At 55.5% G+C, this 27,316-nt stretch overlaps 1 protein-coding gene across 1 annotated transcript; it reads left to right on the forward strand.

Annotated features, from left to right (window-relative positions):
* On the forward strand, positions 1-27,237 carry PRRX2 (paired related homeobox 2). The gene is made up of 4 exons (XM_033077876.2): positions 1-244; positions 19,274-19,458; positions 19,619-19,797; positions 20,362-27,237. The coding sequence occupies exons 1-4, from the start codon at positions 1-3 to the stop codon at positions 20,495-20,497; spliced, it is 744 nt and encodes a 247-aa protein (XP_032933767.1). The 3' UTR covers positions 20,498-27,237.
* Positions 27,238-27,316: the final 79 nt, after the last annotated feature.

The following is a 27,316-nucleotide window of genomic DNA, read 5'->3' on the forward strand; positions in this document are numbered from 1 at the left end:
ATGGACTCGGCGCCAGCCTTTGCCATGGACAAGCCGTTCGCCCCCGGCGCCGTGCGCGGCCCGGAGCCGCCCGAAAACGCTCAAAGCCGGAAAAACTTCAGCGTGAGCCACCTCCTCGACCTGGAGGAGGTGGCGGCCGGGATGAACGGGACCCCCGCGGCCGGTCCCCCGCCCGCCGGGAGCGGCAAGGCCATCCCGGAGCCGTCGGGAGGCAGCAGCGGCAGCGAGGCAGCGCCCCAGGACGGTGAGTCCCGCCGGGCCGGGAGGGATCCCCGGGGAGGGACAGCTCTGGGCATGGCGTGTCCCCGCCGTGTCCCCTCTGATACCCCGAGCACCCCGGACAAAGGGGGTCGGTGTGGGGAGAGCTGGGGGAGCGGGTGGAGGTGAGGAGGGAGCCCCGTCGGGGAGAGCTGCGAGGGTGCGACCCCCGACAGCTGGGACAGAGGGACCGGCACCGTGAGAGAGGGACCCCGCACCCGGGACAGGGGGCACAGGGACCCCGCACCGTGAGAGAGGGACCCTGCACCCGGGACAGGGGGCACAGGGACCCCGCTCCGGCCGCCCCCTCGCCGGTACCGGAGGTGTCGGGTCCCGGACGCTCCCGGTCCGAGCCGGGTTTGCGTGGCCTGCGGGGTCCCCATTCCCCCCGGGGCTCCCGGTCTCGGTTTCCGGGCCGGCCCCGCGGGACCAGCGGGTCCCGTCCCAGCGGCCGCGGCTGCGCGTGTGCGGCATCACCGGGGACAGAAGCGGGGACAGAAGCGGGGCTGGGAGAGCAGAACGGGACCGGCCCGGGACGCGGCTCCATGGCGCTCGGTCCTGGCCGCAGGCGCGTTTTTAACGGGACAATCCCGCTCGCATCTCTCCCTCCGCGCCGCTCCCGCGCATCCCGCTCCGGTCCCGGGGCAGGGAGGGTTCGCCCAGTTCTTGGGGCAAAGCTCAGATCCCCCAGAGCCCCCCGGAGCCGGGTGTCCCCTCGGGACACAGAGGTGACACAGAGGAGGCAGACCGTGGGGTGGGGGTGGCATTCCCCAAAACTCTCTCCCGGCTGGGCTCTGCTTGTTTTCTGCAGCCCTGGGGCACTGACAGCCCTGCCGAGGGTCTGACCCGCCTCTGGCCAGGATGCACAGCCCAGCCGGGAATCTGTGCTGCTGAAGGGGGCTCAGTCCCTTCAGTCCCCCCCGGGTGCTCTCTCTGTCCCCTCCCGTGGTTCCTACACTGGGTGCAAGTCTGTGTCCAAACAATTCATTCCCTGCACAAGCTCCTTCCTTCATGGAGCCCCGCTGAGCCCCCGGCTCTGCCCGTGCTGCTGAGGGCTGGCTGAGGCTGGGCGCTGGTTTTTGGGATGGTATCTGGTATTTGCAGTGTTATTTTCCACCCTCCCTCCCTTTCCCTTGGGTTTTGTTTGTACTTCTGGCGGTGGCTTTGTGGCTGTGGGGAGGGTTTCTGTAGGGGGGACAGTATTCCATGTGGGATCGGCGCAGCTTTTGGAAACCCAGCCTGCAGCAGTCTCACAGGGCTGTTTGCAGAACAGCAGAGAAACTGCCACCCTGCTGGGCTCCTAATGCACCCAAAGATCTCAGTGTGGACCCAGCGTGGTGCAAAAAACAGAGTGAGAGGCTGCACGATCACCACAAGTCTGCTCTTCACCCCAAAATCCCATTGCTCCTGGGGCAGGGACCCTGGGGTTTGGTCTGCAGCTCCCAGCAGTGCTGGCCCATGTGAGTTATTTCCCATTAGCACCTGTTCTGGCAAGCTTGCATGGATGGAGACACCATCAGCATCTGGAATGCTCTGACCAGCAGTTGAAGCATTTCTGATGTTGAAAAATACCTGAGAGTTGAGAGCAGTGTGCAAGAAGAGAACAAGGAAACAGAGACAAGAACCTGTGCGCTTGCAGAGCTGGACCTTTGAGACCTTTACCTGCAGCCACTGCCTTAACTGGGATGCAGTTTCCTAAATTGAGATGGGGAGACTCGAAATACCAGGCAGATGTTCTGCCTTTGTGAGCATCAGCCTTTGCTCCAGATCTGTGATGCTTTCGGCATCGGCGCGATGACAGCAGAGGAACTTTTACTGCTAACCTTATCTTTTACTGGCATCCTGAAATAAAACAGCCTCTCAGCGTTTTCTCTCATCTTCCTCCTCACCATCGTGGGGGTTTTCTGGCAGATGCAGGTTTGGAGCCCTGCAGTTGGTGGCAGTGGGTTTGCTATGAGCACAAGTGGGCACTGCCCCAGCATCTCTGCAGGATGTGGCTCTGAGCTCCAGCCTGGAGCCTTTGGGGTCGTTGTGCTGGTGGGATGGAGGAAGAGCAGCCCTGAGCCTGTGGAGCTGCTGGTTCCCCTGCACCAGGCAGGGTTTGCTGTGGGCTGGGGGGCTGTGTTGGCAGAGCTGGCACAAGGATGCTTTAGGCAGCCCCAGGCTGTGCCCAGCAGGCTGAGACCCCAACAAACCCCCTCAGGGAAGCTGCAGTGAGAGGTTTCCCTTCCAGAAGGTGGCACAGCCAGAGGAAACTCAGGGCAGGGGTTTATTCTCTGCAGAAGGGGATTCAACCCTTCTGACCTCACCCACCCCACAGCCCTGCCTGCTGGAGAGGGTGGCTGGGGGCAGCCCCATGTCTGGGCCCTTGGCACACCAGGGCCATGCTCAGCTCCCTCTCCAGCCAAGGGGCTGCTCAGCCCCTGCCTTGGCCACAGCCCCAAACTGGCCCTGAGCGTCCCCAGTGCATCCTCCTGGGATGGTGAATACAAATATCTGTGGAACACATTGCTCTCATGACACCCAAAAATCAGAAATCCCACAAGAGCAACGAAAAGGTGCAACAGGGTGGCAAGAGCTCATTCACATCCTCATCTTCATCTTCCTTCTCCCCTGGAGTGGTGCAACAGCCTCCCGTGGAAAACCTTCGGCACAACTTCTGAGGTCTTGAAAGCTTGTTCACCTCCTTTCATTAGACTAACAAATAATGTGTAACGCGAAACATCTGTTAACAACAGCCCTTAATGTTCTCAAGATGATAAAGCAGGAGGGTAATTTTAGCCAGCAAGCCTTGACTGATGGCTTTTCAAACAATGAACTTACTTTTGGTGCCGCCTGGGGATGGGAGAGGGAGTCGTGCACTGGCTCCGGCAGCCGCTTTGGGGCTGAAAACTCAGGAAGAGTCACTTTTGTCACAGCTGAGCTGTGGCCCCTCCAAGGGGATTTTTTGGCGTGGGGCAGGCATGCATTGACCATTTATTTGGCTACAGCCACTGGGACCTGGCAGTGGGATGGGGAGGTGGGGTGGTCCCTGGACATCCCATTTCAGAACAGTGCCTGGAGCCTCTTCCTCATCCCCTGGGACCCTCTGACCCGTTCTGTGAGGATGCTGAGCAGAGCAGGGATGAAGAAGGAGAGAAGAAGCAGTACCCAAAGGGGCAGGGAGGATTAAGGTTATGTTACAACAAATTGGCTTTAACTGTGTAAACCAGAGTACCTGAAAAGGGAGAAGTGAGGCAGGGAGGGACAAGGACCTGGTATCAGAGGGTAAAAGGGACTTGGTCCTGGAGCTAAAGTGGTGGCTGATTGCCCCAGGTAGCCCCAGACTCCTGCCTTGAGGCAGAGCCATCCCAGCTGATGTCCCTGTGGTGTCCCAGTCCCGGGACTGTGCTGGTCCTGGCTCACAGGATGAAATTTGGCTGTGCTGCTCTTCCTTCCCAAACAACACCTGTCCCCATCAGAGGTGGGCACAGCTCAGGGACACCTTGGCCTCTCTCACTGCACTGGCAGGAGGCAGCTCTGAGGCTGGGATGTGCTTTTGGGATCTGCCTTCCCTGATCTGTGCTCATCAGCCACAGTGAAGCCCAGTGCAGTGTCATTAACTCACGGCTGATCCTCTGAGCCTGGCTCAGCCAGATTGGGCCATGGGCACAGGGACCCAGCTGAGCCCTGGAACCCCAGACCCATCAGACCTCTCTCTCCTGCACCCATCTGCTTTTTACATCCTCCAGACTGCTCTGCTGGGAGGCTTTCCATGGTTCCTGGATGCCTGACCAGGGACAGACAGTGGTGTAGGGACCCCAGCACAGTCCCTGTGGAGGGGAAGAGGCTTTGAGAATTGTCTGATAGGTGTGGTTCAGCTCTCCAAGGAGAGATTTTGCTCCCTACAGGAGGGGCCCTGCTGCTCAGGGTGGCACACCGTGCTTGCCATGGCACGTGGGATGAGGTTGGGATACACTGGAGTGGGGCAGCAGCGTTTACAGCTCACCCATCACCCTCACTGCTCCCCAAAACAGCCCCAGCTGAGGGTGCCTGGCTGCCCTCCCAGCCTGGCACATCTGCAGGGCACAGTGGGGACAGTCCCTGGGGGCAGAGCTGGGAACGGTGGCATCTGAAGCAGAGGGAGGTGAATCGTGTCTGTCCTTGTAAGGCCAGCCCAGCTGGGTGGGTGGCACCGGGACAGGAGCCATCCCTGCTCTCAGTGACCAGACATCACCTCCCTGTCCCCAGCCTGCCTGGGGACACCTCTGCTGAGGGCTCTGAGCGCTGCAGACCTCAGCACAAGGGGTTTTCCCCGTGTGCCCTTGGGGCTGCTGAACGGGGGAGGGGACAGTGTTTGCTCAGTGCCTGATGCTGGCAGGTCCCCAGTGCAGCATCCATCAGCAATTAGTCAGTAAGTGCTAATTAATTCACACGGGAGCTCCCCACCCCGGCCACCTCCCAGCCCTCCACGTTTGTGTGTGCTTGGAGACAAGCAGGGATGCATGGATGGATGGATAGGTGGGTGGATGGATGGATGGATGGATGGATAGATGGGGAGCCTGACAGGTCCCAGCTCACCCAGAAGATTTCCAGCCACTCACAGGGAGCCCAGCATATCCCAGTCAGGGAAAAAAGGGGCTGTGGGGAGGGAGGGGCCCATGCTGTACCCCCCAGGCTGATTTAGGGGACAGAATCGTGTTCCTGCAGCCCCCTCCCTAGCTGGGGACAGCCTCCACTGTGGTTTTTATCCCGTGTTCTCTGCCACAGAACCACTGTCCTGCACAGGGCTCCCTGCCCTGGACCAGAGGAAACTGGTCCCTCAGATCTCACCTACCCAAAAACTCTGTGGGGTGGGAGTGCTGCCTCCCCTTGGCAGGATAAAGGGCTGAATTAGGTCTGGCAGAACCAGCCAGAGCAGCACAAATCACTGCCAGGCACGGGCAGGAATGGGGGGCACAGCTGGAAGAGACCCCGGGTCTCGTGGAGCTTCTGGCATGGGGTTCACCCTGGTACCACCTCTCTGTGCCACGCACTCCCCATCCCACTCCTCCCCCGTGACATCCCCTCACCCTCCTGCTCCTCCCGTGGTGACACTGGGTCACCATCCCGCTCCTCCCCGTGCCCTGGGCTCTGCCAGCCTCTTACTGATAACACCAGGGCTCTGATTTGGGGAAGATTTGCCCCCAGATGAGCCGAACACCCCCACCTGGTCTCCAGCTCCACCTCAGCCCCAGCTCGGGGGGCTCTGGGCTGGAGCAGGGGCCCCAGGAAGTTTCCCTGCCCACGCTGAGCCCTCCCCAGGGCACAGGGAAACACATACCAGCACGTTCCTGCAGCGCCTGCAGGGCTCTGCGGGGTCCCCACACGTGCTCACTTCTGTGCTGGGAGCCAGAGGGTAAAAGGAAAAAATCCTGGGCCTGGGGAGATGGGATCCCTCTGGCTGGGGGAGCCCAGGAGCTGGAGCAGCCTTGGCTGGGCCAGGAGGGCAGGAAAATCACTTTTCTCTCTGACTTCTCATTGCTGGGATTTTTCTCTGCTCAGCACCCCCGGTGAGCCGGGTTTTGGCAGGCATTGCTGTGGGGGATGCTCCTTCTGAAACCACTTTCCAGCAGGGAGAATCGAGGTGTGACAGCGTCCAGAGGGGACAGTGGCGGGGTCCTGCATGTTGTGGGGACACCAGGCTTTGCCCCACTTCCCTGGCAGCACCCAGTGATGTGTTTTAGTCCCCAGCAGAACCCTCTGACACAGCCCAGGAGGGTGCTGGGGTGCAGGGACACCTTGCCTGTCCCCCCCCAAGGCTGTTATGTCTCACTCGACCAGCAACAGCTCAGTGCAAGACTATTTCCCCTCTCCTTTTGGGCTGTTATTTCAGGGAATGGGGCTGATTCACAGGAAAAATATGAAATTTCGACTCTGTGCAGCCAAGATGGGTGAATTTCAACGAATCAGCATTTTAAGAGAGCCTGGGCGTGTGTCTGTAGCTGGGAGGCTGATGAAATGATTTGGGGCTTTGAGGCTGCCTCGTTAGAAACCCTCCTCTCTCCCAGGGAGTGGGGCTGATCACCCCTTCACCCACAGCAGATTTCCTCCAGCCACGGGGAATTATCTCCCCAGAGCTGAAAAACTGAGCTGAAGGGATGAGCAGGATGGCACCCGAGTGCTTTGGGATTGGTGTCCCCACACTGCTGTCTTATTCCCTCCCTGCAGCACGAGCAGAAGGAATTTTCTTTCAGGATGGGATCCCTGAGCCAGGGAGCGGGGTCAGAGCATCCTTTAAAACGCTGGGGCAGTGCGTTATGGCTGGGCTGAGTGGGACTGAGCGAGGATTTAGAGCAGGGTTAGTGCAGATCAGCTTTTCCTGGCTGGAAAAAGCAACTGGGAGCAGAGTGGAAGTGTGGTGGGCAGAGGCAGCCACCCCCTGCCTGGTCTTGGTGATGCCCAGAAGGGTCAGGGAGGATGGGAACAGCAAAGCTTTGGGGGAGAAAAGCCTGATTTGGGGTTTCAAGGCGGTTTTCCGGTGCCTGTTCTCCAGGACTACCTCAAAACTGCCAAAACTACTTGTTGTTCACTGGACAGCCCTAAACTTCCGAGAATTAATACAAAAAATTCCTACCCTCGCCCTTGAGGCATTCCCGATGTTTGCCTTTGCCCGAGGGACACATGACCGCGGGCGATGTTTTCCAGCCTTCCCACGGCGAAAATGCCGTGTCCGTGCTCAGCATCCCTCCCCGGATCCTTCCCTGCCCTGGGAGAAGCAGCCCCAGCGCTCGGAGCTGCCGGGGGACACGGGGGACACGGGGCAGATCCTCACCCCCGACAGCTCCGGCTCGGGGAATTGCGGGGAAAATGGGATGCTGATGTTGCAGGAGCTGGGGGAAATCGCTCCAGCTCGTCGGGAGTGAATCCGTGCTGGGGACATTTTGGGGACAGGCGGGGTCCCCTTGGGCATCTCGTCCCCTGCAGCCCCAGCGCGGTGCGGGTGCAAACGGCAGCTTGGAGGGTGTTAATTGAGCAGGACAGATAATGAGGCTGCGGTGCTGCTCTTTTCTGCGGGTTTAGGGGGGAAACAGCCCCTGTGAGGCTGGGCAGGGCTGGGGGGACAGCTCAGGTCCCGGGGGATGCCGGGCGGGCTGGGAGCCTTCAGAGAGCGGCAGCGCCAGCCGCCAGCCCCCTCCCCTTCCCTCCTCATCCCCCTTTGAGTGCTTATAATAAAGCAGCTTTTCAGCTGCGGCTGCAGTGATAGATCAGGAAGAATTGTATGAGTCTATTAAAGTCTGTGTGTCTCTGAATGGAGACTGTGGCTAAGCCAGGCGCCAGGCTCGCGCATTGAACCAGATGTGGAGAGGCGCCATCCTTTCCAGCCACTGAATCCGAGAGGCTGCAGGCTTCACACGCAAGGAAACTGGAGTGCACATGGCAGGGGAGCCGGGGGAGCGGCGGGGAGCACATGGCAGCGGGGTGCTGGGGAGGGGGCACAGCCCAGGCACCGCAGCGCAGCCGGGAGCAGCGCTGGGAATGGGGGCTCGGCTGCACCCCGAGTCCTGCAGGGCATCGGTGGGGGGGTTGTGTTGAGTCTTGGGCTGTTCGGGGCACTGCAGTGAGTGTGTGGAGGGGTTGGTTTGCACCCCAAGGTGTACAGGGGGTCGGCATTGTAGCAGGTCGTGGAAGGCATTGCTGGGGTGGGGTGAGGATTTTGCTGCACCCCGGGGTGTACAGGGCAGTGTAAGGTGTGTGTGTGGGTTACAGAGCACCCCAAGCTGTACAGGGCAGTGTAAGGTGTGTTTGTGTGGTTACACAGCATCCCAAGCTGTACAGGGCAGTGTAAGGTGTGTTTGTGTTACAGCACCCCAAGGTGTACAAGGCAGTGTAGGGTGTGTGTGTTTGTGTTACACAGCACTCCAAGGTGTACAGGGTGTTGCAGGGGGTGCCTGGGGCACTGAGCCGTTCAGGGCAATCACTCTGTACCCAGTTCAGGGCAATCACACTGTACCCCAGTTCAGGGCAATCACTCTGTACCCCAGTTCAGGGCAATAACACTGTACTCAGTTCAGGGCAATCACACTGTACCCCAGTTCAGGGCAATCACGCTGTACCCAGTTCAGGGAATCACTCTGTACCCCAGTTCAGGGAATCACTCTGTACCCCAGTTCAGGGAATCACACTGTACCCCAGTTCAGGGCAATCACGCTGTACTCCAGTTCAGGGCAATCACTCTATACCCAGTTCAGGGAATCACTCTGTACCCAGTTCAGGGAATCACGCTGTACCCCAGGTCCTGCAGGGCATTGCTGAGTGAGGGGGGGCTGTGTTGCACCGCAGGATGCACAGGACACTGCCAGCGCTGTCAGGGGTGACTTGGGGGTGGCAGTAGCAGTGATGGTGCAGGGGAGCACCGCTTAGGAACCCCAGACACAGCACTGGGGTGCAGAGCCTGGTCTGGCAGCAGCACAATCAGGAGGGCACAGGATGGCTCATGGGCAGCTCCTGTCCCCAAAGCCACTGTGCTCCAGAGAGAAGACAAGAATGTTCGTACAGAAGGAAGGCAGGAAAGACAGAAAGATGCCATCCTGCTGGGGACAGCTGTGGCATCCCATGGATCCTGTGTCCCCAGCAAAGGTGTGAAGCAGAGTCTGTGCAGGGGACACGGGTGACATGGGGACGGCCACTGCAGGGCTGTGCTGGGGCAGCTGCCACGCTCCTTCCTCACCAATTTCACTTTCTCATCTGGGCTGGCCACATGGCTGTAATTTGGGGCTTGTAAATACCTCAAGGGAATTTTTTAAATTTAAAAAAAACTGTTTTCATTTAAATTAAAAGACACTCCAGCATTTCTATTAGTATTAGAGGTTTATAAAACTTAAAACAAATGTTGAAACTAAACTACCAGGCAGTGTCCACTTTGGGAATCTCTCTGCATGTTTGATGTGACCCAGTTGGGCAGTAAATTTTCATTTTAGGTGACAGAGTCAGGGTACCAAGTGTGACAGGAGGGTGCTTGGTCTCCCTGGGGACATGGAGGGGATGAAGGCTTGCAGTGATGAGGGTGAGGGTCTCAGCTCTGCTGACCTTGGTAGAAACTGGACCCTGATGTTCCTGTCATCCCCTGGTGTCCTCCCCAAGGCTGGCACCTGCCCCCAGCAGCCTGACTGTGGTCCTGTCCCCACTGTCCCCACTGTCCCCACTGCCATCCCCACCGTGCATGGCTCTGCTTTAACCTGGAAACAGTTAACCAGGCTGGGTTTAAAAAAAAAAAAAAAAAAAAGATACGAGCCACTTATTAAAATGAATGTTTTACAATAAATTTGGCGAGAGGCCACCGACCTCAAATGAAAACCAGACTGGAGGACAGCGATGCTGCTCGCTGGCAGGGGCTTCCAGGACGTCTGTGCATGCAGGGTCCTCCTTGGGCTGGGAGGGGATGGGGTCCCAGGGGGGCTCACACCCATCCCACACCCAGACATGCTGCTGTCCACACTTGGTGGGGGTGGAAAGGGCTCTCAGCAGGTGCTGGTGCTCACTGATCAGATGGGTGCTCAGTGATTTGCTGGCCTGCCTGTGAAAAACACTCTTTTGGCCTCAGAAATGAAAAGGGACTGGGGCAGTGGCAGGAAGGGACATCATCATGGGAATTCTCATCATTCCCCCCATCCCTGCCCACTTCCTCCCCCCTTGGCAATGACCCTGATGCAGTGGGGTCTCTGCTTTAACCTCGAGGGGCTGGTGTTGGGTTTCAGTGCCAGATGCCACTGGGGCTGCCTTACTTGGGCTTTTGCCTATTAAATTTCAAAAAACCACCTTTTTGGGGGGGCTGGGATGGAGAGGAAGGCTGGGATGGAGAGGAAGGCTGGGATCACCGTGCCAGGGGTCCCTGGCTGGGAGCCAGCCCTCCACACAACGTTCCTGCTATGCAGCCCCGGCTGATTTAGTTTTATTTTTCAAACACTGAGCAAAAGTCCCAGTGAGCTCTCAACACCGTGATGGCCTGAGGCACCCCCATCCCCTTCCCAGCCCCCAGGAAAACTCACTTTGCAGTTAAATCCAGGATTCTGGTGGTCTTTTGCAAGCACAGGCTACTTCTGGGCCAGTCTCATTAGTGTTAATTAATGACACGTCTGTGCCCTGCTGGAAAACCAGGTGACCTGTGACATCAGGTGGCAGCATGTGAGCAATGTTGGCATCATGGATGCACCAAATGGTGCCTAAAATGTGTGCAGGATGGGAAGGGAAGCAGCGTCTGCCGTGCCCTGATGTAGGGCAGCAGGGTCTGTGCTGGCACCATCCATCATCTGTCCCACCGAGGCTGTTCCTCACTGCGGTGCCTGGGGCTGACCCCAATCCCAGCATTTTGGCCACAGGCTCTGGGCTGGCTGTTTCCCCGAGCCACAGAGGCTCATTCACACATCTCTGAGCCACCACGGGGCTGCCGCTCTCCACACCGCCGTTTTGATGAGCTGGCAAAGTGGGGAGGCTGCATCTCCATGGGGCACTGGGGGCTGCATCCCCAGGAGCATCCCAGGGTGCTGCAGTGTGAGAGGTGCAGAACAGCCCCAGCACTGCTCTCATCCCACCCCAAGGAGCTCTCCTGGCTGGGAGATAAAAGCAGGCTCTGCAGTGAATGTCTCCTTGCCGGGAAGGCTCCTGGCTGGTGGTGGCTGGGGGAGAGCCAGCGCCTTTTGTTGGTCCCTGGGCCTCCACCGTGGGGGTTGGCAAATTCACAGGAGAACAAAATGAAAATTCCTGCTCTCCTGTTGGTCGGTGCTGCTCGGAACTTGGCTTGGAGCAGCCAAACCCACCACGCTGTCTTTTCCTGAGGCTCTTGGCTGTGCTGGGAGGGCTTCAGCTCCTGCTACCCCCAGCCCTGCAGCCACAAACATCCACACAAGGAGCCCTTTGGTCTGACACAGCCTCTCAGAGCATCCCTGCATGAAACCAGGAGCTCCCATCCTGGGATCTGTCCTGATTCCCCCTCTCCCTCCTTGGCACTTGCAGGGGACATCCAGACAGGCACCACTGTGGATGAGATTTTGGAGGCTCTGTGTGACCCAGCTAAGAAAAGAGGGACCCCAGAGGGATGTGAACCCCTTTGAATTGCATGTTCCCGTGCCATGAGCAGGGAAGATGCCAGACCTTGTCAGATCCTGACCTCTCAAAGCCACTGTACCCAGCAAATCCGTGCAGACAGTGGATTTTCCCAGGAGCCTTTCCTCCTCACCATGCCATTCCTTGTGGGGCAAACTGGGAACTCATTGTGGAGCCTTGCCCCAGCTCTGCCCCAGCTCTGCCCCAGCTCAGTCCCAGCTCGGCTCCGTCCCCGTGGAGCGCTGACACAATGGAGGCAGTGGTGGCTCTGGAGCGGGGACAGCCCATTGTGTGGGGCTGCAGCCACAGCCTCCTGTGAGCACACGGATACTCCTGGCAGCTCCTGAATGCCAGGCTGGGGTCACCCTGTGCTGGCACAGCCCTGGGAGGGAACATTTTCCCTGCAGCCACCGAGCCCAAGGGATGCTCTTGGCGCTCTGGGTCCGGGCTGGCTGCCCTGGGTCTGTGCCACCACCAGCGGGTGCAGCCAGGCAGTCTGAGCCCCACGGCCCCACAAAGGCCCCACAAAGGCCCCACAATGGCTCTGGCTCCCTGGGTGCAGGAGCCAGGCGGGTGGGAAAGCACAGAGGCCTTGGCGGGTGCCGCGCTGGGCGCCAGCGCTGTGCAGCTTTCCAGGCTGTTCGTGGAGCAGCCGTGTCAGGGGGTGCTGATGGTGCCAGGCTCTGTGCTCTGTGCAGGGTTGGGGCTGGGTACAGGGTGCTGGAGTGCATCCCAAGTGAGCCCAGTGCAGGATGTGGCTTTGTCACCTTCTCCAGAGGTCTGTCCCCAGGCAGTTCCCAGCCCAGGTAAAAGGAGGGTGATGGCACCATCGATCCCAGATCCCTGGAAGAGTGGACAGGAATTTCTTGTGCTGCTCAGCCTACTCCCCTTATTCCCACCAGAGCTTTGTGGCCAAAGATGTTCCCCAGCCCCTTCCTGAGGCTTGACAGCATCCCACCAACCCTGCCTCCTCCTTCAGGGAATGTGGCTGCAATTAATTCATTAAATGCTTCCGCTGACGCAGGAGCTGGCTGTGCCAAAACACCATTCCTGGGGCCTGGCCTCAGCTGGGTGAGTGCTGTGCTGGGCTCTGCAGGAGCCTCTGGCCCAGGCAGTAGCTTCTGGCATGGTGGGAAATGCTGGGAATGTTCAGGGACTCCTGAGCACATCAGACCCTCAGGGCTTTGCCTGCAGCCCCGTGGATTTCAGCAGCTTCCAACTTTCAGGGCATCCTCTCTAAATCACAGCACAAGACTCTGGCTGGTTCCTCACCCAGCACCTCCAGCATTTGCTTCCCTTCATTCTTTTCATTATCTTCCTCTTTCCTCGCTGTGACTTCCTGATGTTCTCCCTCTGTGCACCTGGGTTTTGCAGCAGGGCTCTGGAGCCAACTGGAGAGCCAGCCCTGAATCCACCCACAACTCTCAGCAGTGAATTTGGTGGATAATTCTGGGCTGGAAGCATCCCTAAAGGAAGCAGTGTCTCCTGACAGGGAGATCTTCCTTTTCACATCCTTTATGTTCCATCTGTACCCATCTAAAGCACCATGTTCCCAATGCATTTGCTGCACTAATGAGTTTTAAAAAGGCTTCAGTGCCACCACTGGGTACCAGCACAGGCTGGACACATCCCCACGGGGATGCAGGGATGCTGCTGGCTCAGCCAGAACCTTCCTGGTTCTGCTGGACTCGCTGTGATGGGTGCTCAGACACCCACACCATCCCAGGGTGTGCAAGGGGAAAACCTCCTGGGCTCTGGGGTGCAGGCTGTGCACGCAGCATCCCTGGGGCTGCAGCTCTGCTGGGCAGGAGCATCCCAAAAATTGGATGTCTGTGTGGCTGGGGGTAGCAAAGTGTGGTGCTGGGTGGTTTCTGGCTGGTGCAGAGGCAGCTCTATAACCATAAAACAGGCTGCTGCTGCCTGTCAGTGAGCACAGCCTAAGGCCCCCCCGGGACAGCTTTGGCCTCTTTCTTGGTCCAGACTTTTGCTGCTCCTTTTTAACAGAGACACTTTTCCCCCAGCAAAACTGGCAGCCTGTAAAAACGTGTCAGCGTTTCAGTTTTTTCACAATTAATGAGGTGAAACATCCTCGGAAACATTTCGCTGTAATGTTTCTCCAGTAGCTGGGACTTGCCCCTCTCTTAAATTTTTCATGTACACCACTTGAGCTGAGAAAGTTTCCTTCGGACTCAGCACATTTGGACCCCCCCAGCTTCAACCTCCCCCCAGAGCCTTCAGCATTCCCGGGGTCTTTGTGGGGCTGGGCTGGGCTGGAGGGAGTGGCAGTGGGTTGGGATGAGGAGGTGGGAGAGGTGGGAACCTTCTCCGGCAGTGGGAGCCTGGGGAGGGACTGACAGCCCTTGTTCCCCAGGGACACCCTGTCCCCCATGTCCATGGTTGTTCCCAGGATGGGTTTGGACCTCACAGCATCGTGCAAAGCAAAGCTGGGGCTGGCAGCCCCAAAGGCTTCTCCCCTGGGTATTGGGGTGAAACAGTGCAGAAAATGGGAGTTTCACTGATGTGGTTTTGCTCCCAAGCTGGTGCTGTGTTGGTCCTGTGCAGCCAGGCTGGATAGATGCAGGAAAGGCACCACACCTGGGTGACAGCACATGTGGAGGGGCAGGTTCCTGGGTGCTCCTCAGCCCCCCAGGCTCTCCAAGATGATTTGGAGAGGATAAAGACCTGCTGTGGTTTAGGCACCTTCCACCATCCCTACTGCAACAAACCCTGTCCTTCCTGTGCCCATGAGCAGGGAGCGGTGCCCAGCTTCCCTTTGGAGCATCCCTCCTGCTCTCCCTCCTCCCTGCAAAGCCCCAGTATGGGCCAGTAAACCTTCCCAGGCTCCCAGGCTGTTCCCAGCTGCATCCCAAGGCAGGGTGGTGTTGGAAGTGGCTGCTGGAAAGAGGGGTCACCTGCACTTGGCAGCCCACACACCCCCAAATCACACCTTGGCTTCAGCTGTCTCAGCTGAAGGTTGTGGAATAAAAAGGGGCTGGAGTGGGCACACACCATGGACAGGCAATTCCCAAACCCCAGAGCTTTGCTCCAGCTCGCTGCAGTCTGAGGGGAAACGCTTCCTCCCCATCGCATGATTTAGAGGAACAAGTTAAACAATTGCACATGAAACTTTGGCAGACGTCATCGCCGGAGCTCTCCCCGTTCCCCCGGGTGTGTAAAGGGATGAAGGGAGTGCACATGTTTACCGAGAGAGACCATGGGAGAAACGAAAGACATTGTTTTTCCAAAGGATTTCTTGGCTGTAAAAGACCTCCACCACCCTGCGGCTTCCCTGATGAAGGCCCAGCGTTAATTTGTTAAATCCACATCAAGTGCCCAGAGAACCCGTTGTTTATTTTTGCTAATTCAGCCGGCCGAGATCAAATTGGGGTTTTATTTGTTAAGGATAAACCTTAATTAATAAAAGCTATTTATTTGGCTAGAGCTGGCCGCAGCCTGAGGGTCAGATATGCCACGATCATTATTTCAAGTAAAACAAACCCAAAATGTCTCTCAACAGTTTGAAAAACGTAGAAACTTAGAGGGCTGAATTTATTTGTCTTAGGAAGAATTTACAGCTAATTCCCTCCAGGCTATTTCAACCCTTAAATTATACCCAAGAAGAAAAAAGGAGGAAAAAAATGCCATTCCAGGCGTAGCAGGGAAGTAAATGGTACAGCAGATTTGATCATTTTGGCTGGGGGGGGTGTGAAAAATTTAAAGCTTAAATGGTCTTTGGCAAACTGCTCACAAATAAATGGAACGTGTGAAATAATTTAATGACAGAAAACTGTTCAGGGCCGTGGGGGCTGCGGTGCAATGGAAAATGAAACACGTTGGAGGAGATGTAGCCTGGGCTCTTTGCGTGAGAGGGCTGAACTCGCTGCCTTCTGACCTGAAAAATGGGGGTAGCTGCACCCCAAAGCCAAGTGGTAGAGCTGGACTCGGGAAATCTTGGCTGAGGATGTGGTGGTGCCCATAGGGAGAGGGGTTTGCAGCATCACCTGGGGAAAGGCAGGCTGGCAGCTGGCTGAATGACCATCTGGGGTAGCAGGGATGGTGCTGGGCAGACACCGCGCTCTGGATGAGCAGTTTGTAAAGAAATCCCCAAACTGGGTGTGCAGAGGGGAGACAGCGTGGCTGGCAATGAAACCCATCCCTGAAGGACATCCCAAGGGAGGGTCCCTGAGTGTTTCTGGGGCTCAGGGGAATGAGCTGCTGGGGTTTTGTCAGTGCTGGTTGAGCTGGATTGCAGCTGCTCTGAGGCCCTTTACTGTGCACTGATGGAGCCTGTAAGGCAGAACCAAAGCCTTGGTGGAAATGAGTGAAAATTGCCTCTTTGCAGTGCTCAACAGCAGCTGTGGGAGCTTGGGGGCCCTGCCAGTGTAAGAGCCCCCCTTGGCAAGCCCAGCACCAAGGCTGAGACCTGCTGGGTCCTTCCTATGGAAAACTAATGGAAGCACAGAGGGAAAAGCAAGAGTTGGAGAAGGGGGCTTGGTTGGTATCCAGCTGAACCAGCGTGGCTGTGACCCAGGGGTGGAGTTGCCTTTGCAAATGGGGCAGGACTTGTCACTCCCAGGTTCTCAGAGTGGCACAGTCCAGGCTTGCCAGCATTGGTGCTCCCACAGGAGAAGGGTTTTGGGGTGACTCCCTGCACCCCGTAGCATCCGAGGGCACAGTGCTGCTCCCAGGCTTCTGCAGCTCTCAGGCAGCACTGCCCGAGGCAGGACAGCCCAGAGAGGAGGCTGGAGGTTACCCAGACCACATCCAACACCCCAAAACTCATCCACATCACGGGTGAAAAGTCTCCTGTCGTTCCTAACACTCTGGTGCAATTTAAGGCTTTTTTTTGTGATGCATGTTGGGCCCATCCTGCTCTGTGCAAAGCCCCTGCGCCTCCCTCTCCCCATCCTCCCCCGCACGTCATCTTTCGTTATTCAGTAATGTTATCCCCCCTATTTTCCCCCTTTCCCTGCATTTCTTTTCCTTTCAGCGGAAATTGTAATCAGTGGAAGATAAATACAGGGAAGGTGGCTGGGGGGAAGGCTCAGGAGCCCCTCTGACCTCAGGGTTGGCCAACCAAACTGGTCCCTCCAGCCCAAATGAACCCCCAAATTATACCTAACAAAGGCAAGGGTTTGGCTTTCTCCATAAACTCCCCAAGCACTGCTTTGGGACAGAACAATGATGGGAATGGTGGGAAGCTGGTTTTAACTTTGTGCAATTATAAACTCTTTTTCCTGGAAGCCCATCAGGCTAGAGAACTGGTTTCCAATTCCTCCATCAAGGTGTCAGCAGGTCTGGTTAAATCCAAGTCCTGCTGATGGCAGTGAGAGGACAGGGCATCCTCAGGGACCCAACTCATCCCCTTCTATTCCTTTCCTGGTGCCACAGAGGACTTAGCCATGCTCATTTTTGGGAAGCTGATTTGGGGTTGGTAAAGCATCTCTGATAGAAGAGATCCAGCCTGACTGCATTGTAAACCTGTCAGACACTCACCACCAGCAAGGAGGGTGGCATTTGTCTGGTCCCACAAGCCTGCAGTGCCTGAGCTAACGAGGGAAAGATGTTGATGCATTATTAATGCTGATCCCTAAGCAGAGCAGAGGATCCAGGCAGGCTCTCCATGCGTGGAGCTGCCTCCCTGCCCTACAGACATGGCCTGGAAAAGGTCTGGAAGGTGCTTCCATTAAAAGCAGCAATAGGGGATGAACAGAATGTCCCAAAGCCAGCATGGCCCAGGGTTTGCAGGGCTCCAAAAATTCAGGAACCACTTGTGCTCAGAAACATCGGGATCCAAGTCCAGTCATAACCCTCGATCACATCACAGCTGCCAGCCCCGTATGGGAAGCACTCAGCACCACTTATCTCCTGTGGCTGTTTAGCTCTTCCTTCTGTGGGTTTGGGGAGATAAAGACCAGCCAGAAATGTGGCCAGATCCTACAGAACTGGATTGAGAATTAATTTAAAAAAACTTTCCTCCTCCTTTCTGTCAGCCAAATTAGAGTGGGTGGGACAAATCATCACTATGGAAAAGTCCAATAGCCAGGTTTAAATTGAGGAAGAAGCCAAAGGGGGTTTATAACTTTTATTTATACATTTCCCAGGGTTCTGTTGAAATCATTGCTAGTTTGGTGAGGGGCAGTGGGCGCCTTGTGACTAGACCTTTTGAACCAAACCCTGATCTACCATTTTCACAGAAGCCCTGTGGCATGGTCATAAACCCACAAGGAAACCTCTCACCCTGTTACATCCTGTAGCTCTTTCCCAGCCTGATGGTTCCCATTTCAGTCCCAAGCTCCCAGAAAACTCAGGGACAGCCATGGCTGGACTTCATGTATTTTAATCCAGCAGCTCGTTAGCTCGCTGAAGGAAAACAGGACCAAAAAAGGAGTTTAACTAAAAGGGGCAACTGGAAAGGAGAGACTGGCAGGACATTTGAAGCTGCAGGAACAAGTGCTGGAGGGAATTCTGAGAATTTTATTTGTGAGCCTTTAAACAGGATTGGTGGTGAAGGGCAGCCTGTGGTTTCCTGGCTGGGGAAGGGGTCTTAAACCCACACATATTTCAGGCACTGTCCATTGTGTCTTCACCCAACCATGAAGGCCATGCCCAAAATACAAGATTGCAGACTGTTGATGGTTAACCAAGGCCAGGTTGCACCTACAGCACAATAAAGGACCCAGAGAAATGTCTGTGGCTACAGACAGGCTTTGGAAGAATGGCATAATTGGGCACACAGGAGTCCTAGGGACTGATGAAGAACTTACTGTTGGGCATTTAATGGCTTGAATTATTCTGAGTTTAAGTGCAAGAAGGTTTTTCTGGCCTTAAAGATCTTGGAAGTTTCCTCCTGCTCAAGAGCTTGATGGTGTCTTGAAACAGCAGAGTTAATATTCCTTCCAGTAGATTTTGTTTTAATGCTGCACTTATTAAATAAGTATCACAATTAATATAATTAGCAAGTATTTAATTTGTGAGCATACTCAGGGAGTGATGAGTTCTGCCAGCCTGGCCTCTGCAATGATATAGAGCAGAAAGCCCCAGCATACCCCTGCCATGAATCAGAATGTCATAAAATTATTAACATTTCAAATAATTCCAAAATGCTTTCCCACCAGTAGGTACAGATTGGATCCAGATGCTTTATTAACAGAAAGAATCATTAACCAGTACCTCCACAAGGGAGAACGGCAGCGAGTCGTGCTCCCCACGAAGCCTTTGCAGGCAGCTGACTGGGTGTCTCGGAAAAAGCCTTCATAAACTTGCCCAAACCTTATGATATTAGTGACAAAGAGGAGATTAATCTCAGCCTGGCTGACAGCCCAAGATCAATACTGAGAAACCAAGCTACACCCTCAGCTTCATGTTTCCATGAGCCAGCAAAGCCAGAAATAAACACTGCGGAGGCTGAGCCCTGCGAGACGCGGTGCCGCTCGCTCTGAGCTCTGAAGACCAGGGCTGGAGGAGCAGATGCTTGGCTGCAGTCCTGTGTCACCTTGGGGACATGCCACAGCTGGGGCCTCAGGGGGTGCTGGAGGAAAGCTGAGACATACATCTTGGTGTTTTGGTGCTGAATTTTCATCACCGTTCATGAAGGCTTGACTTAAAGTCTTAGCAAGAGCTGAGCCCCAGTTTGGATCAAGTGCAACTCCAGAATAACTGAGACTGGTATTCAAAATCACGTCCACATGGTTTTAGCCAGATGTGAAACCACCACAGGTCTTGGTAAATTTTGGGGTTAACCCTAAGCTCCAGCAGGTCCCAAAATAGGTTTTCATTCTCATGGACATCACAGGGTAGCACACATGCAGCTCCCCAAAGTCCCAGGTGCCTGGAGGGAGCGTGGCTGGCACAGAGCAGGACACTGCAGACCCCCAGCAGGGCTTGAGCTTGGCTGGGTCACGGTGTCTCACATGGGTCTGGCTCTCATGTGGCTTCTGTTCTTTCCCCACAGGTGAGAGCCTGAGCCCAAGCTGTGGGGCAGCCAAGAGGAAGAAGAAGCAGAGGAGGAACCGCACCACCTTCAACAGCAGCCAGCTGCAGGCTCTGGAGAGGGTCTTTGAGAGGACGCACTACCCCGACGCCTTTGTGCGGGAGGAGCTGGCCAGGAGGGTCAACCTCAGCGAGGCCAGAGTCCAGGTGAGCACAGGTTTGTGAGGGAGAAAACAGCACCCTGTGCCTTGTTCCCAGGCAGGAGCAGGGACTGTCCCCTCCCTTGTTTCACCCTGCACATCACCATGACCCGTAGGACAGATGCTTGGGACATCCCTGCTCGCACTGACACCTTTCCCCCTCACAGGTGTGGTTTCAGAACCGGAGGGCCAAGTTCCGCCGCAATGAGAGGGCGATGCTGGCCAACAGATCGGCATCTCTGCTCAAATCCTACAGCCAAGAAGCAGCCATTGAGCAGCCCATGGCACCACGACCCACTGCACTGACCCCGGAGTATCTCTCCTGGACCAGCACCTCCCCGTACAGGTAGGTGGAGACTCTGGAGGAGCTGGGGAGGAGGTGGCCATGGGGCAGGGCTGCCTAGAGACCACTCCACTGCCACAGGAATGCAGCCCTGGGCCACTGCTGGGGATTTGGGGAGCTCTGTGAGGCCGAAAGGAGCTCGTCTGACTTGGCTTTGGGAACCATTTCAACTCTGCCTGAGCACCCGCTGCCCAACGCTGAGCAGGCTTCCCTGTCTCCTTGTATTCTGGGGCTGGAGCAGGCGCCCTGGTCCTCGCAAGGGATTTGCTTGGCCTCGTGCTGACCCTTCCCACATCTCGGCACAGGAGGTGGCATGGGTCCCTTCTGGTTCCCAGCTGTTCCTGTTCAGCCATCACGTCCAAAAGCACAAAGCAGGGCCTCCTGGTGCATAGTTTGAGGGGTTCCCACATCCATCCAAGCCATAAAAATGCTGAAGCCTTGGCTGTTCTTGTGAGAGATCTCCAAGAGGGAACAGCCAGCCTGGCCTGGGAAGCCAGCAGGACCGCAAAGGGCATGGGGACTTCTCCATGGGCCATTGCCTCATTCCTCCCTGCTCCCTCCCCGCAGCACTGTGCCCTCCTACAGCTCCAGCGGGACTGCAGCGCCCACCCAAGGGGTGAACATGGCCAACAGCATCGCCAGCCTGCGCCTCAAAGCCAAAGAGTTCAGCCTCCATCAGAACCAGGTGCCCACCGTGAACTGAGCAGGGCAAACCCCATCCCATGGCCTCCTCCAGGATACAGCGTGGAGCTCCTGTGCCGGTCCAGGACAAATCCGCTGCCTGCCCAGCACACATGCCACTCATCCAATGCCTCAGCATCTTCTCTCCTCTTCCCTTCCCTTCTGAAGGTAGAGTCAGTCCCAGGCCGAAGTGGCACATAATTATAGCCACATATGGAGCGAACTCGGTTAGAAACTTGCTTTTCCGCACACCCTTATAATAACGGCTATATATACACACATACCCCCCACACGCTCTTTGAGGACAAACAGACTTGCCAAGGGAACAAGAATTTGCTTCCAAACATGGAAGGATCTTGGACTATTGGATTTGACCAATTTGGGTATCTTGCCCAGAGAGCCAAAGAGTTATTGGGTCTTCTCCTCCCGCAGGGACAGTGTGGGAGGATCACGAGCTCCCCTTTCCACCAGGCTGTGACTTGCGGCGCTCAACTGTGTGTGCCAAAGCTGATCCATGTCTTCGTTTCTTTGTACAACCCCAGCCACACTGTGGGGTTTGGGACGTCCCAAGGTTTGGGACTTTGGGAAGCTGATGGCTTGCCCATGCCATGGCCAGTTTTGGCCAGCCCTCCTGCATTTAGGAGCTGCCTATGCTGATGGCATCAGGCTTTGTCCCTTCCCAGAGGGCCAAGCAGAGCTGCAGCACCTCAACAGACCCTCCTGGAGCCTGTGAGCTCTCCCATGAGCTGGGGATGCATCGCCAATCTCCAAGCAGGCACCGCTGCCCTGCCTCGGCGGATTTGCCAGCGATTCTGCAAAGCCCCAGGTCATTGAACCGTCCCAGGGAACGAGAAAATTGGAAAAAGCTGTTGGGTTTCAGATGAGTAGGCGGCTCCCAGCGCTTCGTGCCAACGAAGGCTTTGCCTTCCGGAGGCACAGCCTCCCTGTCGGCAGTGCCGCAGATGTGCTCGGGGGTCTGGGGCCGGCAGCTCCGTGGGGGGAGGCTTTCTTGGTTTTGCAGAAAGGAAATGGTTTCCCCCTCATCCCACCCTGCTGCGCAGCCTAACGAGGTTTCCAAGGTGGGACGTGCAGGGGGATGGACGTGGGGTGGGCAACCTGGCCCTAATCCATGGGACTGAGCTGCAGAAAGACACAGCCCCCACGTTCCCCTGCCGATTCCACAGCCAGAGGGGTGGGGGTGTGGTGTTCCTGTGGACAAAGCCCACTGAAAACCAGATCACCCTTTCCTTACCCACTGGAAAGAGCCACCAGCCAAGCATGGGGACATCACCAGCTCAGAGGGGTGGCCTGGACAGAGAAGACACCAGCTCTGCTTCCCTAGAAGGGAAGGTTTGAGGGCTGCAGCAGTAGATCTGAGGACAAATAGAACAATTTCCCCCAGCTAAACATCCTCTGGTTGGTGACACCAGACTGAAAGTGCCACAGCTACAAAGTGCCCACCTGAGTCCCCACAGCTCCCAGGAGCATCCTCTCCCATTCCCACTGGGGCTCTCACTGCAGCTGCATGTGGGACCCAATGGCTGTGACACCAGGCAGTGCCAGCATGGGGGAGTCACCCAGCACCCAGAGCTGGAGACCTGGTGGGAGAAGCATCTCCTCTGCCTGGGGGTGAACTCACAGCCCCTCCATCCTGCCTGCAGCCCCTGCCTTCTCTGCAGCCCAGTTGGGAACAGGCACCTTCTCCTCCTCAAGCTTGGCAGGCAGGGAGAGGTCACAGCCTGACTGACACTGCCCACCTCATCTAGGGAGCAGTGTCACCCTAAATACCCACCCTCTTCCCCCATCCATATTTCCAGGGCTGGTATCCCTCCCATGTGTCATGCCAGAAGAAGAGCATGCAGCTCCCCACACTGCACAGAGCCCTGCCAAGCCAGGGGGAAGAGGGATCCACTGTGGATCAAAACATCCACCCTGAGAAACACCACTTGGGGCAGGAGGAGGGCCTGGGGGTGCTATTCCCATGGAAAGCACAGGGCTCTTTTTTGGGTTATACAAGATGAAACCACAGGGATATAAATGTCGCTGCCTCTTTGAGAACATTAATGAAAATAAACCCATTTAATAGTTTGCAGATGCTGTTTCTGTAAACCTAAAAAAAGCAGGGAATAAATATTTCTTCACTAAATATCTATATGTATATATATATTTGAAAACATTTGCTCCTAATCTTAGGGCCCCTCCTTTGCTGTGCTTTTGGCAGTTTATCACAGCTTGTCAGTCAACGCTGAACTCACCAAGAAGAGATACAAATTGCACCCATGGAGGGGTAGCAGGACCGAGGGATTATTGTAATCTAAGCTCTCTCTCGCCCTTTCTATTTGTACATTTCAATTACTTGTAACAAGATCCATGGTGGATTTGGTTTTTTTCTTCTGCATGTCTGTGTTTTGGAAATTTTTATAAGGTTTTTGTAAAAACAACTCTTGTGAAATAATGGAGGAATAAATATTTTACTGAGTAGAGACGTGTCAGTGCATGTGATCGGGACCTGAGTCTCCCATCACCAGCCAATGTGGTTTCCCCACCTGCCCTGGACAAGCAGCCTGGGCAGAAATTGAATTAAGAGGCAGCAAGGAAGGTCAGATTCCGCACAGAAATTGGGCTGAAAGAAACCAAAGGGTAGAGATAAAGCATCAGATTGTAGAGCACTTTCCAGGGAGCAAAGGCCCAAAGGTGCAGAGCAGGCATTGAGCACCCAAAACAGGAGGGATTGGTCAGGTGAAGGCAATACCAAATAGTTGAGGCAGCCAAAGTGAAACAGGGCTCCAGGAGCTCACAATGCTGAGCTATCAAGCAGCAGATTTAATGCAATGTGGAGGGGTGTGAAGATTGCCATGGGGAAGCTGCCCAGCACATGCTCAGGCTGAAAGGCAGTGAGTAAAGTGGCAGGAATTGCTAGAAAAGGATTTGAGAGCAAGGCAGAAAATATCCTCACTGCACAAATAAAGCTGGAAGTCCATTGCCCCAAGACACTGTGGAGATCAATGCTATGGTGTGTTCAAAGAGGGTGAGAAAGTTAATTAGCAGTGGGTGTGTGTTGGTGCTACCTGGCAGGGATTCAATTGCCTGTGCAGAAAACTGCTGCCCTGCCGACTTCAGGAGCCAGGAGGGCTGGGAGGAGAAGGGACACCTGGGTTTCCCTTGTTTCCTTTACTTGCCTTCACCTGCTGAATTGCAGCAGCCTCATGTCAGGCCAGCTCACATGGTGTCACTTAGGAGATGTCTCTGTCACCTCCTCCTCCTCCCCAGGCCATCCTCAATCCCCACACAGCCTGGGACACACAGAGCTATCCCATGTACCCAGAGAGGCTCAGCTCCATGAGAGCCACAGCATCAGCTCCTTCCCAGCAGCAATCTTGGTCCCTCCCATCACTGGTGGCTGTGGGGACACGTGGGTCCTGTGGACTGCAAGGTTGAGGAAGGAAGGACCCCTAAACAATCATTCCAGCTTTCCCTAGAGGGGAAAAAGCCTCATCCCATATCATCCCTGCAGCACCCAGCTGTCCCCCTATTGGAATTACCCCAGGCCCATCACAGTCCCATACACTTGACCTCCCTGCCAAACTGCTCTGCTGCTTTGTAACCACTTATTTATTCATTCAGTAAGTGGCTTGTAGATCATTAAGGCAAATTGTCCAATCTCCTGCATAAAGAATATTACCCAAGCAGCATCATCATGTCCTCAGCACGTGGTCAGTGCAGAGTGTCCCTTTGGAGAGCATCCAGCCCTGAGTCAAAAGACCCTTGGAATTGATGAACTTACACATCCCAGGGCAGATTCCTCCAGTGACTCATTACTGTTGACTGCTGGAAATATGTCACTTATTTCCTGCTTGAACTGTCCCAACTTGAGTTCACCTCCCACTAAAGCAGAAGGTCTCAACCCATGGTCAGTCAGCTCCATGGACATCTGAGGGGTCTCAAACCAGGAGACAGACAAGTGTGGAGAGCTGCAGCTCACCTGGCAGGGTCTGTACTCCACAGGAGAGGGAGATATTGCACCAATGAAGAGGAGCTCAAAGGTTGTGCAACCTCTCCTCTTCCAGGACAGGGACATTTTTCCTCCCAGGAATGGCACATCCTTCACCAGTACTAATTTCAGCAGCAGAGCTGTCTCCATCCATGCACTGCAACTTTGGGAGTGGGGGAAAGTTACAAAGACATTTGCAAACTGTCTTTTCTCAAAGCAGTTGGTTTTCAACCAGATGATTCCAAAAGGGTGGGTCTCAGGTGATGGGAGGATCTTTCTGGGCCCCCTTTCCTTGTTTCTGACCCCACAGCCCAACGCTTGGGCATGACTTGCTGACTGATGAAAAGTTGAAGTTTGCCCCTAGAATGTTTTAATGAGAACAATTTTGTGTTGTCATCAGCACTGGCTGCTACAGCAGCAAGACAAAACAGAGCTCACATTTTCCAGCTCACAGGGACACCCGCCTGGTTGTCCCCATCCAGAATGAATTACAGACACATCCCAGTTACAGCATCCTCCTTTCCCATTATCCTTGTGCTGCTGAGCCCTTCTCCCTCTGGTGGCAACAGCAAGGTCTGTAGACCCTCTGAGTCCTGCTGGCACTGTGCACAAACTGCACAAACACATGTTCCTGTGACAGCAACGTGTCGCCTCCCAGCAGCCAAGCCTCTCCTGCCCTTTGGAGCGATGCTCATCCCAAACTCCACATTCCGTGTGGAAGGAGCATCTCCTCCCTGCAGCAGATGTTTTGCTCTCTGCTGCTTCTTTCCTACCCCACAGAGAAGCAACCTAAGGCAGCAGAGATAGTAGCTATGCACAGGGGGTGTGATGCTTTATAAATACTTGGGAAGAAGGGAGGAAGCAAAGGTTCATTTTGTAGCTGGTGTCACAAAGCCCAGGAAAAGTTATCACCTATGAGAAAGAACTATCGCATGGAGATGCACAGCACTGCATCCATACACAACTGCAGAATCAGGGGAAGTCTGCAAGGACATCTGCAAATTGTGTCCTTCCTCAAACCAGCCTGTTTTCAACCAGGTGACTCGGAAAGGGCAAGTCTGAGGTGATGGGAAGAACTGCCTGGAACCGGCACCGCATCTGCCCGATAGACACTGGAGCAGATACCACCCTCCTCCCCTCAGCCGAGGGATGGCCACCCTCCCTCCATCCCAAACACCTCCACGCGCACCCCCAGCTCTCTGGCCAGCAGATGGGGGCAGAGAATCGCGGGTGCGGTCCCGGGCAGGGTCCCCGTGTCCCCCCGCAGGCCCCGCAGCCACACGAGGGTGCTGCAGCCCCGCGCAGCGCTCGGAACCGGCCGGGGCGGGGGAGCCCCCAGGGCGCTGCTCTGCTCCACACCCGCCGGCTCCCGAGCCCCCACCAGTCCAACAGGGGATGTCTGACAGCTCAGCCCCACAGCCGGGTTAGAACACCCCCGCTGGGAAGAGTTTTCCCGGTACCAAGTTCATCTTTTGTGCCCAAGCAGCAGGGAAGCACGGGTATCTTCTCCAGGGGCTCATTTCTGAATGGCCATGCCCGCAGAGCTGGCTCCTCTCATTCTCTCTGCGAGTCACAGGAATCTCAGTTCCTCAAGAGGAATGAGGGGATTTGTGTATCAAAATCTCACCTGCTAGAGGGAATTTTGGGAGGGCAGAAAAGGAAGAGTGATGTGTGTTAAAGGAGAGCTGCCCAAGGAGGAATCTTGGTGCAGATCCCAAAGGGGAAGGTCTGGATAAAGAGAGACCCAGGAGTGGGGCAGGCACGTAAGGAAGAGGCGTGTGCAGTGCTCAGGGGGAGGAGGGATCCTGGGGCTTGAACCACCTGAAAGTGTGGGAGGGAGCTGGGTCTCTACTTGCTTTTCTCCCAGCTCCAGACACCTTGAGGGAAGACACGTACTGGTTGTGTGAGTCACATTCACACATTTAACCACAGAAGGGAGCGGAATCGACCGTAAAGATCATCTCCTCCCAACCCATCCTGCCGTGGGCACGGACAGCTTAGGAAAATTGCTCAAGGTCTCATCCAACCTGGCTGTGAACTCTGCCAGGGCTGGGGCATCCACAGCCTCCGTGGGCAGCCCGGACCAGTGTCTCACTGCCCACACAGAAAAAAAAAAAAAAAATCTTCCTAATGTCTAACCTTAATGTGTCCTCTTTCAATTTGTACCCATTTAAGCACCAAACTGTTCTGCAGTCCCGGATGGGTTTCACAGCGTTGCCATTTCCTGTTTCAGTCAGGTGTGAAAAACAAATTGTTGGACACATAAAGCACACACCAAACCCCAGAGACTGGTGGGTGCAACTGTCCTTCCTCTCTTGGAGGAGACACTGGGCACATCCTTTGCCTACATTAATGCCAGAGCAAGGATTTGGGAGCTCTGGGCTTTAGATATTAATTGGGGAAAGGCAGAGATGCCTCCCACATGCAGCAAACACTGGCAGTGTCCAGTGGCTCTGATCAGGAGAGCCCTGATGGGACTGGTGCTGCCCAAGCAACCGAGGCCAGCTTGGTCCTGCTTCCCCCAAACTCCCACAACACTTCAAAATAAGTGCAATGCTTGGGCCTCTCTCAAGTTTGCCTTGTAGGCTTTTTCTGTTTGTTTTTTCTTTGAGCCAGGAGAATTCACATTCCCAAGCTTTTCCCTGCAGCCAGTAAGCAGTTTATTTTGTTTTCAATAAAAAAGAAGAAAGCAGAGCTTTGCATGTAACCTCAGCTTCCCTGAGCAGGGCATCAGCCTCAGGCACTGGATAGGCAGCAGAGAAGGGGCTGAGGCAGCTGGCAGATCTGGGGGTTGGAAGGGGGTTCTGTAGCCTCCCTTCTTCCTTCCCATGCCAAAATTCCCATCCCAGC

Source organism: Catharus ustulatus, chromosome 21 (assembly GCF_009819885.2).
Source record: "Catharus ustulatus isolate bCatUst1 chromosome 21, bCatUst1.pri.v2, whole genome shotgun sequence".
In the NCBI taxonomy this organism is placed as follows: Eukaryota; Metazoa; Chordata; class Aves; order Passeriformes; family Turdidae; genus Catharus; species Catharus ustulatus.